This window comes from Naegleria fowleri, assembly GCF_008403515.1.
Source record: "Naegleria fowleri strain ATCC 30894 chromosome Unknown tig72, whole genome shotgun sequence".
NCBI classification, from domain to species: Eukaryota; Heterolobosea; class Eutetramitea; order Acrasida; family Naegleriidae; genus Naegleria; species Naegleria fowleri.
Window position 1 is genome coordinate 423,807 of NW_025408004.1, and position 14,178 is coordinate 437,984.

At 37.5% G+C, this 14,178-nt stretch overlaps 7 protein-coding genes across 7 annotated transcripts; 4 read left to right on the forward strand and 3 right to left on the reverse strand.

Annotated features, from left to right (window-relative positions):
• Nucleotides 1-116: 116 nt before the first annotated feature.
• Nucleotides 117-647, reverse strand: FDP41_009780 (uncharacterized protein; the record flags this gene model as incomplete). The annotated part of the gene is made up of 3 exons (XM_044713775.1): nucleotides 117-286; nucleotides 343-389; nucleotides 472-647. The coding sequence occupies 3 exons, from the start codon at nucleotides 645-647 to the stop codon at nucleotides 117-119; spliced, it is 393 nt and encodes a 130-aa protein (XP_044556799.1).
• A 1,033-nt stretch (nucleotides 648-1,680) lies between these two features.
• FDP41_009781 (uncharacterized protein) lies at nucleotides 1,681-3,630 on the forward strand (the record flags this gene model as incomplete). The annotated part of the gene is made up of 2 exons (XM_044713776.1): nucleotides 1,681-1,760; nucleotides 1,818-3,630. The coding sequence occupies 2 exons, from the start codon at nucleotides 1,681-1,683 to the stop codon at nucleotides 3,628-3,630; spliced, it is 1,893 nt and encodes a 630-aa protein (XP_044556800.1).
• Nucleotides 3,631-4,171: 541 nt separating this feature from the next.
• On the forward strand, nucleotides 4,172-6,413 carry FDP41_009782 (uncharacterized protein; the record flags this gene model as incomplete). Its single annotated transcript, XM_044713777.1, has 2 exons — nucleotides 4,172-4,665; nucleotides 4,715-6,413. The coding sequence occupies 2 exons, from the start codon at nucleotides 4,172-4,174 to the stop codon at nucleotides 6,411-6,413; spliced, it is 2,193 nt and encodes a 730-aa protein (XP_044556801.1).
• An 852-nt stretch (nucleotides 6,414-7,265) lies between these two features.
• Nucleotides 7,266-8,034, reverse strand: FDP41_009783 (uncharacterized protein; the record flags this gene model as incomplete). Its single annotated transcript, XM_044713778.1, has 2 exons — nucleotides 7,266-7,538; nucleotides 7,582-8,034. The coding sequence occupies 2 exons, from the start codon at nucleotides 8,032-8,034 to the stop codon at nucleotides 7,266-7,268; spliced, it is 726 nt and encodes a 241-aa protein (XP_044556802.1).
• A 551-nt stretch (nucleotides 8,035-8,585) lies between these two features.
• FDP41_009784 (uncharacterized protein) lies at nucleotides 8,586-11,237 on the reverse strand (the record flags this gene model as incomplete). The annotated part of the gene is made up of 3 exons (XM_044713779.1): nucleotides 8,586-9,366; nucleotides 9,426-11,036; nucleotides 11,110-11,237. 3 exons carry the CDS (start codon nucleotides 11,235-11,237, stop codon nucleotides 8,586-8,588), a joined length of 2,520 nt encoding a protein of 839 aa, XP_044556803.1.
• Nucleotides 11,238-12,143: 906 nt separating this feature from the next.
• FDP41_009785 (uncharacterized protein) lies at nucleotides 12,144-12,767 on the forward strand (the record flags this gene model as incomplete). The annotated part of the gene is made up of 1 exon (XM_044713780.1): nucleotides 12,144-12,767. One exon carries the CDS (start codon nucleotides 12,144-12,146, stop codon nucleotides 12,765-12,767), a length of 624 nt encoding a protein of 207 aa, XP_044556804.1.
• A 461-nt stretch (nucleotides 12,768-13,228) lies between these two features.
• On the forward strand, nucleotides 13,229-13,960 carry FDP41_009786 (uncharacterized protein; the record flags this gene model as incomplete). The annotated part of the gene is made up of 1 exon (XM_044713781.1): nucleotides 13,229-13,960. The coding sequence occupies one exon, from the start codon at nucleotides 13,229-13,231 to the stop codon at nucleotides 13,958-13,960; it is 732 nt and encodes a 243-aa protein (XP_044556805.1).
• Between the last annotated feature and the right edge of the window lie 218 nt (nucleotides 13,961-14,178).

The window sequence follows — 14,178 nt, forward strand, 5'->3', positions numbered from 1 at the left end:
AATCTTTCCGTCTGGAGAGGCTGCAATTCCATTTTCAACAAAATCCACAGTGGCCAGTGAGGCTGGTCCTCCATCACCACTGCTTCCCATAGTTCCATTTCCAGCAATGGTTGAAATTATTCCAGTGGTTCCATTGATTCTTGCAATTCGATTTTGCACGTCTGCCGATTATTTAGCGAGTCCGAGAAGTAAATATTACCTGAAGGTGATAACAAAAGACCAAAAGGTGCAATACCAGTTTGAGTGGCTTGTGTAAAGACCCCATTATAACCCTTCACACCATTACCTTGTTTTATATGGAATTCGAAATTACAATCAATTTGTAAAAAAGGTAAAACATACCTGCAACTGTTGAAATGATTCCTGTCTTTCCATTGACTTTTCTGATTCTGTAATTATTGTAGAAGCAAATCCAACACATAAAGAGTTGTACCAGCAGCGTTCATACAAGCATATTCAGGATAGTAGAACTGTGCAATGGATCCAGGACCATCGACATGTCCCAACTGTCCAGTGCCTGCCAAGAGAGAAATGGTATAAGTGGGTGTTGGAGCAGATTGACTGTTCACGTGGATTAAAAGTTGTGCCAAAACAAGGACGACAACCAAAACTAATGATACAAGGAATGACTGCTTGTTAGAAGGCATTGAGAGTAAAGTTGTTTTTTTCTTCGAGTGATAGGGTGCAGAGTTGAAATGTGGTGCCTTCTTTTGAATCTTTTTGAAAGCAGATGTGTTGGGAATTCTCGACAAGGACAAAAGGAATTTGTAACAATATGTCCAGAATTCCTGACTCGACCATATGTCGGAGCGTGATCACTTTGTCCGTTTTATAATACAACACCAGAGCGTTCCATTGAGCAGAGTCATCACTTGGATTGGTATCTTCCGATATTGCTCACTGAGTTCGGAACATGTTTACAGTAAATGATTTATTCGTTGATATTAAACAAAAAATGATTTAATCCTTATCAGGCCAGTCATCCGGTCAGTCATTCTAATCCAGTGTTTGGCTTTTGTGCTTTGGTCATTCCGATTTGCACTTGCGTTAACATTTAACACATTCACAAGAAAGGTAACGACAAGCCAAATCATAACGTTCCAGATGACGTTGAATCAAAGCCAGATACCTTAATTTTCACACAATTTCACACGAAAAAGGAATTTTGATTTTTAAGGTGAAGAAAAAAACAAAATTTTACCTTTTTTGAAAAATAATCGTGATCTCCCTTATTTGAATTTGAAAATTTTTTCTCTTCACACACGACTAGTGGTCACGACCAAAACATTTATGGCATTCATGAAGGGATACCCCTCGTCATTTCTTTTGATGGTTAAGTATGAAGGAAGGACATTTGCAACAAGAACCAAATTATCAACAATTCTATTCATGTTCTTTCTTCTCTTGCTCATTGAACATTTTACATTTAGTTCTCTCTTCCATGCACAAGAACAAATCTTTCAAAGAAAAAGATTTACATCCTGTTTGGATTCATCAATCATCGCAACAAAGACTCTAGACTCTTTAAATTCTGAAAGTAAGAGCAATAAATTGGTGTTGATTGAGAACAATTGGGAAGCGTCCAAAGTAAACAACGAGCTGGTTAAAATTATACTCGAAGAGAAACTCGGCGTTGATGTGATCGTTGTAAAAAATTCGGTTCGCCGTGGATTAGAATTAATGAACGAACGAGGCAAGGAATTGCCTGTAGTCATGTTGGAGTTTTGGCAATCAGATACAACGAGAGAGAATGATTACAAGTAAGTGAGATTGAAATATATTTCGACTTATAATGACCGTATTCCCTATAATCTCAGAGAATATATTCAAAATGGGACGAACATCATCGATTTGGGAGAATTAGGACCCATTGGCAGAAGAGGATGGTACATCCCTTATTTCATGGCAGAAATGGGAGACTTTGTTAAATCTTATCATTATTATCAAAACTCAAAACTCATACCATTCATTAATTGTGTTCCACAAGTGCTCTCATTGAACACTAAGATTATTCAAAATTTAAAATTGAACCTTAATGTCACACCCTTAAACGTCTCAGAAGATGATTCAGAAAAGTGTATCATTAGTAATTTGGAAGAAGCAGAACGAACCAAAACCCCTCTGGTTGCCTATTTTTGGGAACCTCACCGAGTGTTTAGCAGACAACGACCACCCCAAAATGTTAGGTTGCCATTTAAGGGTGGTTACTATCCACCTGTTAGACCAACCAAGCTTCAGTCCCAAGCGGTAAACAACCTCTCTCCAAATGTTCAGCTCTTTCTTAAACACTTTTTGGTAAGAAATGAGGATCAAATTCAAATATTGGGAGATGTTTATTATGAAAAAATGTCTATCGATGATGCAGCTAAAAAATGGCTGAGAAATCCGAATAATTCGGATTTAATCAAAAGTTGGTTTGAATATCCTCCAGATCCCATGTATCAAAATGTTGTAATGTATGTTGGAGTGTCCTTTTTAGCAGTTGTTGTTGGAATACTATTCGGTTTGGTTGTAATTGTTTTGAGCATGGTTGGATATTTCTTGAGAAGACAATTTTTGATTAAGGAAGAGAACAAGAGAGCCCCAAAACAACCTCCTATTTGCATTGTATTTACACATATCCACAATGCGCCCTTGTTGTGGACTCTTGGATTGGATGTGATGAAAAAAGTGATGAATATTCACAATCGAGTGGTTCGAGAAAATATTAAAAAGTACAAAGGATATGAAGTGAAAACACATTTGGATTGCTTTATGATTGCTTTTCAATGTCCATTTGATGCAGTTGCTTGTTGCATGGCCATTCAGAAAGAACTTTTATCTTGCGAATGGACAACTGACATGATGGCCTTTCCTGACATGCAAGAAGTGGTGTGGAATGAACAAGTGATTTACAAAGGCCCACGTGTTCGAATGGGAGTGCACTTTGGGTATGATATTGAGGCACAATATGATTCCAGAACCAAACGTTTCGATTATTTTGGAACAACGGTAAATAAGGCCAGTCGAATTGAAAAAGTTTCAAGTGGTGGAAGAGTGTACATCAGTGCAGAGACATTTCACAGCATTCAAAATATGACCTTTCATGAATTTAAACCTGCAATAGCTGGAAGACCTTCTCTTAACAATTTCGAAAGTAGTGTTATCATGAATTTCAAACAATCCATTTTGAAAGGAGAAGTCACTTTTAAAAATGTTGGAGAACGAGAATTGAAAGGACTTGAAGGAAAACACACAATTTATTGGGTTAAAGACATGACTCAACTTCGTTATGCCTATATTGAACAATTTGAAATGTCACCACGACCTCCTTCTCTCATGGGAAGAATAATTCCAGTGGCAGTCATCGATTCATCCGATAGAGATAAGTATGAGCTTTATGAAGCAATCACACAAGGTCTGTCAGATCCATCTCAAATGAAAGAAGACGAGTTATCTGTTCTTCTTCAACGAATTATTCTCTTTCCCAATGAGCTTGAGAGAAATCGATGGATTACCGCACCAAACACTGCCTTATTGAGATTTGTGACAAATTTTATGTTGAACTACAACCTTCGTCTTAAGAGAGAGCCACCTTCAACTCCCAAAACTCCCAAAAGACTCTTTGAAATTTTTAATATCAACCATTGAGTCTAAGAATGCATGATATGTAAGAGAAAAGGTTGAGTGAAAGATTAAACTCTTTATTCTTGAATTGAATTCAATTCATTACTCTTAACCAAATAAATCCCAAAAAAAAATTAAAAAATTGTCCAATTTGAAATGAATTCGTTGTCACTTCTAATCTGAATCATCAACGAATTATTCATTTCAAATTGGGCAAAGTTCAACTGATCCGAGACTTTCCTCCGAAATTTATGAACAAGAATAAACAGTTCCTCTATTCGCTTCATTATCAAGAAAAAGATGATGGCTATGAAGGAGAATTGAGTTATAGTGGTCGAACCAAGGTCTCGCTTAGGCATTATTTTACATATGAATTGCTTAAAAAGAAGAAGGATCATCATCATTCGTCTTTTCCTCTTTCATCCATTCGGCAGAGATGACGTTATGTCTAACAGTTTGAAACGTCCAACTATCCAATTCCTCTCAACAAAAATAACTTATTGCGTGCGGTGAGGACAGCGGAGCGTTACACCCTTTTGGCGCCTTCCCCAAAAACCAAAAAAAAATGACCAAAACCAAATTAGAAAAAACTCTCTGCTCGGACTACCATCAGCTGCTGATATCAAAGCCTAACCCAGTAGATGATACAAAGTCGTTTGAAGTTCCTCTTTCTTGGAAATCATGTGGTATCAACACGGAAGCAAAGAAACAGTTCATGTGTTTGGGAGTTTCTTTGCAAGAACAACCTATACCCTTTCCTTCACTTCCGAATTTCTCTGAATTTAGGGAGCTGTTGCAAGAGTATAAGACAAGCAACTATTCGTCCAATGAAGCAGCTCAAAAGATATTTGAAAAATGTGGATGTTCTTCCCTTCTATCAAATGATCATCACTCTGCAGCACTCCCATATATGCTTCGTTGGCGCCTTATCAATGTTTTAGATCCTTGCGTTGCTTGTTCTCACTCAAGAGATAATGCAAGTGAACTGGAGCTGAGTAGAACCGTTTTCAGCCCATTACTTGATTTAGCTGCTCTATTTCGTCATTGCCAAACAGATGGGTATGTTTAATTTAACTAAAAATCAATTGATACATATCACTAACAAAAGAAATGTGCAAACCAACAAATTAATGAATATTTCTGAAGAACAATTCACCGATGATATGAGGGAAATGGTTGAGAAGCTAAAACCTGATAGATTTGTACAATTCCAATTGAATGAACGCTCAGAAAACAGAATAAATATGATAAGAGTGATAGAAGAGGATAAAACGAAAAGGACAGAAAACGGACATGATGATTTCATAAAGTTAGTAACAGAATTACGAATGATACACAGCTACAATTTGAGGGCTTGTTTTGTAGACGAAAAACAGGACTTTCATGAAAAATTAGCAACCTATGGAATACTCACAACCAAAGAGACCGTTGAAATTATTGCAATCACTGCAAAGCTTGTCAAAAATGGAAACGAAATTAACATACGTTATTATCTTCACCGCATAGGTTTATTTGAAGGCACTACATCGTTGAATAGCAATTACAATTCAAGATTAGACTTGTGTGCATGGATATTAACAATGCTTAAAAACTGTACAAATGAGCATGAGGAGATTGCTAAATATCTACAAACGCGAAAAGGCAAGAAATCCGGAATATTATTATCAGCTCGTAAATCTAATGAAGTAATTGAAATTTTGCCTGGAGATACACTATGCTTTGCTGATGGACAAATGATTCATCAAGTTAAGGGAGTGGTTAGTTCTGTCATTATTTCAGAAAAGGAGAAGCATGTTGTTTTGGTTAAGGGACCCTCAGACCATCATTGGTTATATCTCAAAATTCACCATATCCCCATCAAAATTGAAAGACCTCATTTTTCTCTATATCTCAATGATTCAGCAACTTGTATCTTTTATCATGACGACAAACAATATGGAAGGTTTGATAATATCGAATTGTCATTGCCTGGCAACTGTCTTTCGACAATTTCTCTTTCTAGAGACGATAAGAAAAGAGTGATGATGGATATTCTTTGTGAATTGGAGTGCATCCACTCTCAGAAAATAATTCATAATGACATCAAGCTGGAAAACATTGTTCTTTATGAAACAGAAGAGCACGTTCAATATGCAAAACTTATTGATTTTGAGTGCTCTAAGCGATTTATAACATACAACATGAATCAAGAAGTCTGCTATTCGTTAGGTAAATCAGTTTTGTATTCTGGATCGGGAACACCAGGCTACTTTCCTCCAGAAAAGCTAGCTGTAAGGAGTATGGAGAATGAAGATGAAATAGATATTGCTCATTCTTTGACACCAAAATCAGACATTTATTCGTTGGGCATTGTCTTCTTGGAAATTATTGGAGACATGAAAGTGAGAACGGATGATGACATTAAAAAAGCAATGACCGCGGTAGGAAAGAGTGAAATGAAAGGAATGTTGAAAATTTTGAAACTAATGACCGATCCAGAGAAGCTGAAACGTCCCAATGCAACCTTAATCATTGAAGCACTTCGGAAACTATGGGGGAAAGAGGGAGAGAAACTAGAAGAAGAGGGAAGAAAAAAAGCTACAACTGATTTGACAAGTCACTTTTGGGAATTATATGGTGAGACAGAAGAATTGCATAATGAGTCCACTAAACTCTATATACCACTTGATAATGACTATTTAGAGAGCATATTAGAATATGATGATGTCTTGTCAGAAGAACAACAACCACCTCTCAAAAGAGGACGTGATGTTGTTCAGATGGATTCCACAACATCATCAAAAGACCCTAAAAAGATCAAGCAATAACAACTCTTCGTAACAGCAAATTAAGAACAATCAACTTAGTGGAACTAGTAAGAACAATCAACTTAGTGGAGCTGGTGGTGGAGCTAATAGTTTGTGGAGAGGACATACTCGGCTGGTTTATCTTTTTTTCGAATCTACCACTGCGAAGCATCATCGGCGTTTCAACACCCGTACTCATAAATGTGCCGAACCAGGCTCACTTTCACGATATTGCTTTGAACATCAGCAATGGTTTTCCGAAAGCACCTTTTCACGAAATCATTTACAGTGCAATCAACAACCAATAAGACAACAAACATCCAACAACACTCCAATCACTTTTGTTCAACAAAACTTCAACGATTATGTAATAATGACAAAAGATGAATTCAATAATGTCAAGCAAGAAGAGCGACTTAAAGGAGCAAAGCAACATCATGGTGATCTTCGTGAAATTTCTGAAAGTTACAGTCTAAGAGAAAAAGGCTTATATTTATCTCAAAATGGATTGGACAAAAAGAGGAAGGGAGAAACACTTGAATCAGTTCAAGAAATGAATGATCGTCTCAATTCACAGCCAAACAAACTTCAATCATTCAAATCTTCTTCCTCACTTAGATCCCTATTTTGCAGGACATTCAAAGAGAGAGTCGTTATAGGCTCAATCATGACCTTTGTAATTTTGTCCTGAATTATTGTCCGATCGGCCAATCCAGGTGAAGGACAATCGAAGATAACATTGATGTTTACCCTCCAAAGTGGTGACACTTGGTTGTTGGAATCAGAGGTTTCATCTCATTGTTTATTGTTTTAAGACCAAACTCATTGCTCTGTGTTTATTAAGCAGCTGTTGCAGATGCGTTCAATAGATGTTTAATGATGGATCAAGAATGACAAGAGAAGCATCATTACCATCCAACAAGACACCACATACTTATTCATTCCAATCATGCTATTACCATCACTGGTTCTTGTGTTGACCATCACACATGAATCAGAAGCGAAAGAATAGGTGTATCTCGTGTCGGATCCACATGTTGGTGTCAACACTCTCACTGTGTGACTGATCATAAACCCAAGATAAATCTTTCCGTCTGGAGAAGCAGCAATTCCATTTTCAAGATATCTATTGACAAACAATGGAATCTATCTCCTCGAAGAAAGACTGAAAAAGAGACTTTGTACTTACCTTCGCAGAGGCATCTTGATAGCCAAAGGAATTAACCACTGCACTCAAGGTTTGTTCGTTCACCATCTTTGAAATGGTACCATTTCCACCAATATAAATATCACCATTCAATGCCACAGAGCAACTACTGCTAGTGGAACTTTGAGTCATAGTGGAGACATTTTTGGAAGCAATATCAATCTTACGAATATAATTGTCGACGAGATATCCAGCCAATTCCAACACATAGAGAGTTTTACCAGAAGAGTTCATGCAAGCACCTTGGATAAGCCCAAACTTTGCAGATGAGCCAGGACCATCCACACGTCCCATCTCCCCAGTTCCTGCCAAGAGAGAAATGGAATAAGTGGGTGTTGGAGCAGATTGGCTGTTCACGTGGATTAAAAGTTGTGCCAAAACAACGATTCCCACCAAAAGAAATGACACAAGGAATGACTGCTTGTTAGAAGGCATTGAGTGTAAAGTTGTGAAAATTGTTTTTTGAGTGATGGTGGTGACGTTGGGTGTGATGTGAACTTTTTTGCACTTCCCTATAAAAGGAGATTTCATGACACGTCAAAAGCAGATGTTTCAATGAGGTAATTTAATTAACCTTGATCGACGGATTGGATCGGATTGCTCCAGCGATTATTTTTGAACTTTCTATCAGTCAATCCGATCCAATCCCAAAATCCGATCTATTTAAATTTCCTCAATTGAGCTCTCTTCATGTTGAGCAATCTAGTGGGAATGCAAAATGGGATGTTAGGAGTCACACTTTCCTTTTGCAAGCATCTTCTAATTCCTTCTCCAATTAATTGGAAGAAATTGGATCCAAATTTAAGTGGGAAAGCCAGTGTTCAAAATTTATTCGATGTCCCCAAAGAGGTGATTCAACGGGTGTTGTTGCAAACTTTTTTGTGAATTTAAGGAACACAAGCCCATGCTTAGTTTGTTGCCATTCATCCATCTTGGTTTACGCATACATTGAGATTACACAGATTCCAAATTCGAATTCAACAAAATTAAAGAATTTGCTGTTTAAGTAAATGAAGAGAGGGTTTCCGTAATGTACTCATAATATCCTCGTACTCTGATGCAGAAAGAAATGGAAGTGGGCATGACCTGTCACAACTATTTTCCGTAGTAGTGGCCACACTATTATTGTTGACAGTGGCAGGCGTCAGAACATCTTTCGACTTTTCTTTTTCTATATAGTCCATAATCGCTTGCTTTTGTTGCTCTATTCTTTGGATCAAGAGCATAATTTCATGATCTTTTTGTTCTCGAATTGATTTAATCTCCTTTTCCAAATTACTAATGAGAGTATCTTTGGATGATAATTCGTTTTGAGATCCTTTCGTGACTTCCTTCAATTCCTTCTTTAGTTGCGAAATGTTGTCATCCTTCTTTTCATTCTCTGCTCGCAGATCTTGTATTGCTTGTTCCAGCTCTGCAATTCTATTTTTTCCTTCTGTCTCAATTCGTTGCATCTCTTGAATGAGTTCTTTGCTCTTCTGTTTCAATGTACACACAACTGCAATCATTTTCTTATTTTCTTCTTCGGTGAGAGTAAGTTTGGTCTTTTGTTCCTTACAGAGTTGATCTTTTCGAGCATTGGACTGCACTAATCGTTTGTATCGTTCTTCAAGATCACCAGTGTCTTTCGCTTTGGACATGTATTCAGAGGCTTTTTTAGTCTCTATTTCTTTTTCTTGTCTTAATGATTCAATGGCATTATTCTTGATGGATAGTTCATCTTCCTTTTGTTTTAAATTTCGTTTCAGATTTGACACTGTCACATTCCTTGTTAAATACATGTTAAAAGAATTTGTGAACATTTCAAGATTGGCTGCATTACTTACAATTTCTTGATTTCCTCATTGAGTTGAGCATTCTTGTCAAGCTGTTCTTTAAGCATGTCTTTATCTTGCTTATTAAGTTTCTGTGTATCATTCAATTGCTTGACGAAGGTTTTCAACTTTTCTCGAAAATCTTCAATGGCATTTTCTGCTGATGTGAGTTTTGTTTGAAGTTCCTTATTTCTCTCTAGCGCTTCACGCAGTTCTTGGTTGTATGTCATCTTTTCTCGCTTGTTTTCTTTCTTTTTTTCCATCAATTGCTTAGAGGCTGTCCTTATTTGTTCGTTCTTTTCTAACAACTCGTTTTCTGTCTCTGCAAATCGTTCCATGTATTTGGCGTTGACCGTTCGTAAAGATTCGTTTTCTTCCTTCAAGGCATTAAATTGGGCTTGTATCTTTGCAAAGTGTGTGAGTTGGACTTTGAGAGCAGCCACTCCTTGATGATATTCGTTAATTTGCGCCACTGTTGTTTCATGCTCTTCTTTCAATGTGAAATATTTGGACACCAGTTCATTATTTTCAACTTTTCGACGAGACATTTCTGCCTCTAATTCTTTGGTGAGCTCTTGAAAATGTTCAATTTCGTCTTGTCTCTTTTTCAATTGAGTTTTTAAATAATTAATCTCTTCTTCATTGGCTGCAAGGATTTTTTGTGTAGCAGCATTGGTTTGAGCTCGCTCCGATTGCAACGTATCGATATAGTTACGAGCTTCTGTAAGTTGGTCGGAGAGTTCCGATTTTTGTTGTTGCAGCTTGTCAATTTGTGCCTTGAAGGTTTTTAACTTTTCTTCGTACTCTGGCAATTTTCTATTTTCATTTTCCAACGTGTCAAGCTTCTTTCGTTGTTCGGCCGTGTGCGTCAATAATCGTTGAGTGTTGAATTGTTCTTGTTTTAAATTGTTGAGTGTTTTTTGGCTTTCATCAGCCATTTTCTTGAAATTATTAATTTCTGTCAAAAGTCGCTTCTTTTCTTCTACATGATCCTCTCTTCGTTTGAGCTCTTGTGACAATTGGCCTTGCAAGAACGCCACTTGATTTTGAAGCTCTGTACACTTTTGTTTTGTTTGCTCCAATTCCGAAGAGGTTTGCTCCGATTGCTTTTTGTATTGTTCCAGAGAGGATGACATCTCTCTGCTCTTCATCTTGAGTCGTTCATATTTTTTGATGAGTGACGTGTTTGACTCTTCTTCTTCCTTGTTCTTGTTTTCGATTAGCTCTGTTCGAGTGTCGTGATCTCTTTGAATTTTTACAAGATCTTCAGCTAAAGAGGCATTCTTTTTGGTCAAGTCTTGAATCATGTCTTTTAAATCCTTATTTTCTTTTTTGTACATTTTCAACGAGGATTTGTAATGGTTGGCTTCTTTTTGAAGCACTTCCTTCTCCAAAATTTCAGTCTCTATTCGCTTGTTCAAATTCATAACCACAGATTTGAGTTCTTCTGGCACATTTGAATTGACACTCCGCTCTCTCTCTTCAATGATTCGTTTCGTTTCAAGAAGACGAAATTGTACCTCCGAAGCTAATTTGTTTGAATCGTTTAAATCCCGTTCTAATTCTTTGATCCGAGCGTCTTTCTCATGGATCATTTCGAGAAGTTGGTTTAAATCACCACGTCTGAATATTCACCATTAATTAAACGAATGATTAATCAGTTCCTCTTCCGATGGATGGATGCATCAAAACTTACATGACAGACGGCGAAGAAAAACTAGAAGTGGCCATTCGTTCCATCTTCTCCGAAGCATTAGATCCTATTGAGGGTTGTTGTTGTTGATACTGTGTTGCTGATGTTGAAGTTGTTTCATCTTGTTGCATTCTTGACGATGAGGATGAGGATGCGATCGATGGCACGATGTGTTTTTTTATGATCGTTATTTTTTTGAAAGTTTTAAAGAAATGTAATTTAAGGCGGGAATTGTTGGCGCGTTCTCAAAATCGTACTATGAAGAATTTATTTTAACAAAAGGTGACTAATCACCATTATGATTAAATTTGAAACAACCTCCTCCTCCTCTACTTGTGTTGTGTATGTGCTTGTTGTTGCTTCTTTCCGCAATGAGGACAATCACAATTCACACAAGTGCATTGTCCACTTTGTTCGCAGGGACATTTCTCGTTGTGTGTGACTTTGGAACAATGTTCACAAGGCATTCGGTTGGGCTGGGTTGGGTTAGAGTGGTAAAAGATTGGAGTTGGTAAAAGAGTGGAATGGATGAAAAGAGTGGAGTTGGTAAAAGAGTGGAATATAAGAGTGGAAGGGGTGGAAGTTTGTTTTTAAAAGAGTTGTTCAACAAAAGATTGTGTTCGTTCCGAGTGAGTGTTATATTTGATTCAATTCGAACGTTGAAAGCTCCGAAAGAAATTAAATGAAAAAGGAAATTGTGTAAATTAATGCATTGGACGTTCGTGTTGGTTTTCTGATTTTTGAGGAAAGTTAAACATTGCCTTTCATCATTTATGGAATTATTTCATGTTCAATCAAAAGAAAATTTTGGTTTTACAGTAAACTGAGATCATCAGCTCAACGAAAATGATTGGATCGAACTTTTTGGAAGCATGATCATTCTCCCACTGGTGGGTGTCATTTAATATTGACCACGAACGAATGAATGAACAGATGTTTTTTTTATCCCCACTTTTATAATCCTGAAGGTTTGTCCTGACAATTTCTAAAATTGGACCTGTTTTAGGAAAGCACAAAATAACAACAACAACAAAAAAATGGCCACCACACTCTCATCGGAATCACTCGCTCTCTATCAACAAAGTACCAGTTTTGCAGGATTAATTTCTTTGAATATTGATTTCATGAATGGAAAAATTGAAACTCCATATACCGATGGCTTACAAAGTGAAACAAGTCCATTGATTGAGTCTTTGATTGCCATCAATCAATTAGGCTTATTAACAACCAATTCCGGAACGGGAAATACTGGTCGTGCCTATTTGATCGGTCTTGTAGAAGGTGAAAATAATGCGGAGAGATTGGAAGTCTTGTTGAACCAGACCGATCTCATTGCTTTTAAATTGCCATGTAATACGGCCGGTTATTTGCCAAACTCTGATGACGATGTAAAGAGCGAACAACAAGCTGATCTAGTGAAAATTCCAATTTCTTTCAAGACTGACCAAGAAATTGGAGAAACGATTGTGAATCGTTATGTCACGTGTTTCAATTGGTTCACATTGTTACAGCCTTGTATCAATTCAACTTTGTACGAATCATTGGCCAATCATTGCTATAATTTTTATATTATTGACCCTGTTTCAAAGCGTTCAGCTCTTGCTCAAGATGGTATTTTGGGAAAGGTAAAACAATCTCTTGAGCAATTAAAGCACAAGTAACATGGTTCATTGCAAGGCGACAATTTCGAGTTGGAAAATAATACTCTTTTCTGACAACGATTAATTTATTTAATAATATACACCTCCTGAACTTTTATAGATCAATCTCATTTCGTAATTCATATTATAATATTATAATAACACAATGTGTCAGGTTCTTGAAAATTATTATATCACAAAAGTTGACACGATGACCACAATGAGCGTCATCAATTCATTCCCATCATGCATGATGTCCATTTCTGCCAATTTCCCATTTCCAGAAAAATCCTGTCTCCCAAAACAAAACAGTGCGTTCCTTTCGAGAGAACATTATGTCGTGCACACTTCCATGAACAAAATCTCACTCTCAACCACCATCACGACTCCTCTTCTGCACACTTTGAACACCATCTTGTCATTAATCATCATCTTTGAACCCCCTCTTTAACAATTTTTCAAAGTCTCCAAACGCATAACCCATGAAATATCCCCTCATTCATCGATCGATTGACCGAAAATTCCTTCTCTATGCTTGTATCTTGTTGCTCGTCTTCACTTTGGTTCCTCTCTCCCTCTTTACCACCTTCATCTTTTCTCCGAGCACTTCGATCAAACCCACCTCGACACAACACGTCTGGATTTTAGTACCGTTGCTGTGGGCCCTCATTGCCTTATTGTTGTTAGGGGTGGGATGGGCCACTGTTTTCCTCTTGCATCGTGCATCGAGTTTATTGCGAGAACGAGAAAAACAAACAAAATTCATGGTGGAGGATGTCCTTCGACACTTTCAATTCAGCCCATCCTCGAAATGTCAACAACAATCACCACCACCAATACATGGAGCTTCAACAACAAGTGCCACCATTCAACAACAACCACCACCACCAGTGATGATGGGACAAGCTGGACTTGACACCACCACGAACACCAACCACTCTGGGGAAATCGATGATGAGGAACATCCTTTAAGATTTACATTTTGTTCTGAACCACCACCAATGGTTTGGAAAGAACAGCAACGGGCTTGGAGTGGTGTGTGTATGTCGTCGTGTCCTGCTGCTGCACTAAGGGCCAGAACCGCTCATTCCTTGATGATCAATGAAACAGAAGAAGACGACATTCCACAACAACAACAACAACAGAACACACGTCATCATCATGTATCATACCATTCCCAGTCAAGCATTCCAACTGCTGCTTCCTTGTCCTAACTCTCAATTCACAAAAATTGAAACCTTGCCCATTGGATTGAGCCAGACATTGCTGCCTTTATCCAGAAATATCCCTTTTACGATCCAAATTTTGACGTAAATAAGGATCCACCATGCACTACATGATATTAAATTGAACGGGTTTGGAATCAGAAGCATCTACTTCCTCTTTGTCATTCTGAGAGTAGAACTACATTTGAAGATGATTGTATTGACTC